The sequence below is a fragment of the Hypomesus nipponensis genome, chromosome 20, assembly GCF_054491055.1.
Source record: "Hypomesus nipponensis isolate SF chromosome 20, ASM5449105v1, whole genome shotgun sequence".
In the NCBI taxonomy this organism is placed as follows: Eukaryota; Metazoa; Chordata; class Actinopteri; order Osmeriformes; family Osmeridae; genus Hypomesus; species Hypomesus nipponensis.
In genome coordinates this window covers 3,781,829-3,786,611 of record NC_140380.1, presented here as the reverse complement: position 1 = coordinate 3,786,611, position 4,783 = coordinate 3,781,829, and the positions used below count along the sequence as shown (strand labels likewise).

At 46.8% G+C, this 4,783-nt stretch overlaps 1 protein-coding gene across 2 annotated transcripts; it reads right to left on the bottom strand.

Moving 5' to 3' along the window:
- Positions 1-1,910, bottom strand: pou4f3 (POU class 4 homeobox 3). 2 transcript variants are annotated; one of them, XM_084683910.1, is made up of 2 exons: positions 1,791-1,910; positions 1-1,424 (listed from the first exon to the last, which is right to left on the bottom strand). In XM_084683910.1, the coding sequence occupies exons 1-2, from the start codon at positions 1,908-1,910 to the stop codon at positions 531-533; spliced, it is 1,014 nt and encodes a 337-aa protein (XP_084540036.1). In that variant the 3' UTR covers positions 1-530. The 2 variants fall into 2 exon arrangements, with proteins under 2 accessions (XP_084540036.1, XP_084540037.1); XM_084683911.1 differs by having other exon boundaries at positions 1-1,418.
- Between the last annotated feature and the right edge of the window lie 2,873 nt (positions 1,911-4,783).

Sequence of the window (4,783 nt, the reverse complement as noted above, 5' to 3'; positions counted from 1 at the left end):
GTGACAATGTGATTTTGCTCATTTGCACAGTGAGGTGAAGAGAGCACATTCATGTGTTTGTTTTAAGGTGGTGAGTCAGGGACCCTGCCCGATCGAATACATAGGCTCCCGACATGTGAGTTAGACTGAAACACAAAAACGAAAACATGATATTATTTTTGACAATAGTGATAGAATGAGAATATATTATTTCAGCATTCATAATTCAGACCATAACATGATCGTAATTTCCTTTCTGTCTTAATTCTTTGAATAGGACTACTTCCGTTTTTCTCTGTGACACAATCCAGTGATTTAAAAAAATAATTAAACGAAAAACATCTCCTCAAAATAGACCTTTAGCACAACATGTTAACACCATGAACAACTTTGACTGTGCGAAGTGTTACAGGACAGCGAACCAGACACACAAAATAACAAAGCAGTTTAATTTCTGAGACATGTCCTAAAGTCGTGATAGTCAATCCAATAGTTTGTTAGTTCCCTGGTCACCTATCCGTCAAAATGTCGTGTTTTATTCATGGAGGCAATTAATGCACTGCCGAATATTTCATCCGTTTCTGTTTCTGGCGTTGATTGCAAAACCACACACGAACCACGTTCTTTTTCAAATCCAGTTTCTCGGCGATCGCTGCGATCTTTTCGGAGGACGGACGCGGCTGGATGGCAAAGTACGCCTCCAAAGAACGCTTCTCCGGCGCGGCTATAGAAGTGCGTTTCCGTTTCCTCTCGTTGCTGCTGAAAAGGTCCGGCTTGTTATTCTTCTCCCGGTAAGCTGCCTCCGCCTCCTCGAGCCAAGCTTGCAGAACCGGTTTGAGCGCGATCATGTTATTGTGAGAGAGGGTTAGAGATTCGAACCTACAGATGGTACTCTGACTCAGGGAGCCCACACCGGGTATCTTCAGGTTGGCCAGCGCCGACCCAACGTCCGCTTGGGTCACCCCCAGCTTTATTCGCCGCTGCTTGAAACGCTCTGCGAAGGCTTCCAGCTCACGCGGATCGGACTCCACGTCGTTGACGCACGCCATGCCGTTGTGCACAGAAAGAGAGTGGGGGTGGCCCATGGCCATCGCCTGGTGGAGGTGACCCATGGTCTGGAGGTGGTGTTGATGGGCCTGCGTGCTCATGCCGGACGTGTCCGGAGCCCCCATGCCGCTAACGGAGAGGCCGGAGGACAGGTGATCCAGTAGGTCGTTCTCCAGGACCTGGCTGAGGTGATGGTGATGGTGCGAAGTGAGGGTAGACGAGTGGGAGATTGGCACCGTGGAGGACGTGGAGGTGCAAGGGACACTGCTCATGGTATGGTAAGTAACGTCTGGCTTGAAAGGGTGGCTCTTGCCGTGAGAGACAATGTCAGCAGCCGCCAGAGCTTCCGCGCGTGCCAGTAGGCTCTCATCAAAGCCACCGAATATATTGCCCTGGAGCTGCAAGCAAGAGTGCGCAGACTGGAGTCAGTGGGGAATTCTGTCAACTCAGGATTAAAAAACATTTTCCAAGCACAGAGGAGAACCCTCCTCAAAGCACAGGTCATAAAAATTAATATGGAAGCTGCAGCTTTGCTTGAATAGACATGTGGATGAGAGAGAAAGAGAGAGGGGGGAGAGAGGGAGGAAGGGAGGGGGGATTCAGAGGTAGAGTAAAAAAGAGACAGCTAGTTAGGGAGCCATAGCGAGTGAAAGAAAGAAAAGGGAGGGGAGGAGAAGAACAGTCCTCTCAGGTATATTTTAAAACATTTTCCAATTGATATCTTTCTTTTAACCCAAGTCTGAAGAATGTACCCAGAAACGTACCTGCGGGGCAGGCAGACACACTCTGCGCATGCCTTCCGAGCTGGCATGCAGGCCAGGGTACTTGGGCTCGTGCAGCGCGGGGTGCATAGTGAAATGCTGCTTGCCGTTCATGGTCATCATCTTCCTCGCGCGCCTAGCAGGTAAGTGGCCCTGGCATGCAGGCAGGCTCGTTCCTCTGGCTCGCGGATGCCAGACTGAGATGTTTCCATTGGCGGCACCCACTCCCCCCCCCCCCCCCCCCCCCCCCTCATTGCTCATTCCTCAATTTACAAGTTACGAGTCAGGGAGCGGACTGCCTGCTCTGCGCAGGCGTGGAGGTTGTATGATAGCGAGTGCAGTGCAAGAACGGCCCGTGTGAAACTATGAAGGTACAGACAAGAAACAAAAATCCGGTGTTAAGAACATCTGTGTGGTTCTGCGAAACGTGTTTTTTGAAGACTAAATTAAAGATTCAATATTTCCATAACTTTAAACTCGCTGTCTTAGAATACATTTTCTGTACTTTTGTTAATTATATATAGAGAAGAGTAAGACATACTTTAAGGACCCGTTTCTGTGAATATAATTAGGTTAAGGAAGTTACTGCTGCCAATGCTCAATGATGCCCTTGACAAGCTGTTCTGAGAAAGGCGCGTGACACTTTCAGCACCATGGAGAGTGCGCGTCTGGCCCCAGCGGGCATCGAAGACAGGTGATTCCCAGGCAGCTCGAGGAGGGAACTCGACGCCAAAACCGCTCTTCGACATCACAGGGAGTGGCACTTGCAACAGCAGACAGGTGAAAGATGATATTCAGACACTTTACACCATCTGTGACATAGGACAGACCTTTACGATATCCCTCTGAGAACATACACAATTCACAATCAAATTTAGAATCCTCAAGATCCTCAAATCCTCATTGAACGATAGAACCATTTCGACGGGGAAGTTTATTTGGCTGGTTTATTAAAGTCTAGGTCTGGTCAGAAGGAACTTTTTTTTCCCTCATGTATAATATATTTACAAAAGTTAATTTTACAGTTAGTTTATGGAGTCGTTGGGTGACCTTTATCTGTCAGACACATACTTAAATCTAACAATGCTATGTGGCTAGCTGTGTGCATAGCATGTGAACCAGACCATGGTTCAGGTCAGTATAACTCATAAACTACTCTTCACCCAGGTAAAAACGTACTCTCGTTGCGTTTCAAGCGGCTGCCCTATGCATGCTGCAGCCGAAAGAAGAGCCAGGCCGGCCGGTGACACAGCGCTTCCACACGATCCCAGTGGACCCATCTCCGGTTCCCCAGACACTGAATAATTCAGCGGCGCGGTGGCAGGCATCCATTACCGCGCCGCCATGTTCTTATTCATTAGAGATTGAAACAGGCAAGGTCTTTTCTCACCTGTCGACCTGTGGCGGGTCGCCGAGCCAACCAGGTAGGCCTATAGCATTCACCTCCGTTTAGGATCAACACAAGCCTTCTACATTTAGGCAAGGCTGAGTGACGACCTTTGAAAGTAGTAATTCTCCAAGTTCCATATTCCAGCCTGCACACTATAAGATTTAATACAGCATGTTTTATTCCGTTCAAGATGTTACTCTGAATTAACTATAGGCCTATTGCCTCGTCCATTTCTCAGTCACACCAACAGCACCCCATTCTCTTCGCAATAGCAGTATGTATTATTCAGGCGTTCCTGTGGAATGTTGTCGGGGTTGTCATCCGTGTTCATTCGTCCTGTCTAAGATTGCATCTGACATGTTTTATAGATTTGTTTGTAGCGAGATGTGACAGTTCGCTTTTCTCCTTGACCGCTGCGTAGTTTTAAAGGCCTTCAACTCAAGAACGACCCGATTGTTGCTTGTGCCCCTGTCCGGCGTGCACGTGTGTCCCCACCCCCTACCTTCCTTCTTTTTTCCCCGTGGCCGCGCGCTCGTAGGTGAAGTGCTCATCTCTCGGGCGACAGGGGATTCGCGGATGACGAGCCGGTGAAACCGGTGGTTGACGTCCTCTCCCACAGGGAGGACAACAGCGCTTGCATTAAACCGAATAGACTCTGAGTGTTTTTCACTTGACTTCCTAAAGTAAGGAATGTGCATGTTTTATTAAACAACATTTGAATATGTCAAAGTCAATGTAACCACATTAAACTTAGCCTGGGTGTCCACGGTGTTAAATTAGGTTTGGTTCATCCCCGGTTTTAAAGCCTGGGCTGAGACGGGCACTGCCCCCTCCCCAGACGTTCCTTGTGCCCCCCTCTCAAAATTAAGTTTCCTTCATTTAGTTTTTTCACCCCACTATATTTTGTCGATTTCAGCTCTACCAATCATACAAATGTATTATTGCAAATTAAACTTTTTACTAAATGCTGGTTGGTTAGTTTGGTGGAATAAAAGTCAAGGACACCAGCAAGAGGTGTGCAGCAAAGTTTCTGGACAGTTAACCTCTTTTTACATCTGGTGGTAAGCTACCTAAATTGTGTTTTGAGACTTTAAGGGAAACAAGGAGAAAAGAGTTATTGCAATTTAATGAATTTGCATTCCTACATTTGTTTTAGTTTTTTTTTCAGATTGCACCAAATTGAAGCTTTAAACTGCTAAAATAAACAGGATGCCCCCACACCCCTTACTAACATTTATTTCCCCCCACAAAATGTCTCATTGCCCCCCCCTACTAAAGTGGCCAGAACCTGTCCTGGTATGGTTTGGGCTGGATAAAAACTGTCGTGGTCGAGGAGACAACGACAGTTTTTAGGGCCTGTGGGTGCTTCAATACCCGACACCACATGGGCATAGTAATAGGCCAGTACCAAACCAACACTACTTTGGCAAATAATGTAAAATTAACTCAAACTTGAAGTGTTCACCTCTTGTTTTAAGTGTTTTAAGCATCACACACTGGTCTTACATTCTGTTTATCATTTCTAGAAAGGAATAGGAATCAAAATATAAATTACAAGTAATAGTGCTAGAAACCCCAGGCAAGCAAAAAAAAAAGACGACACAGG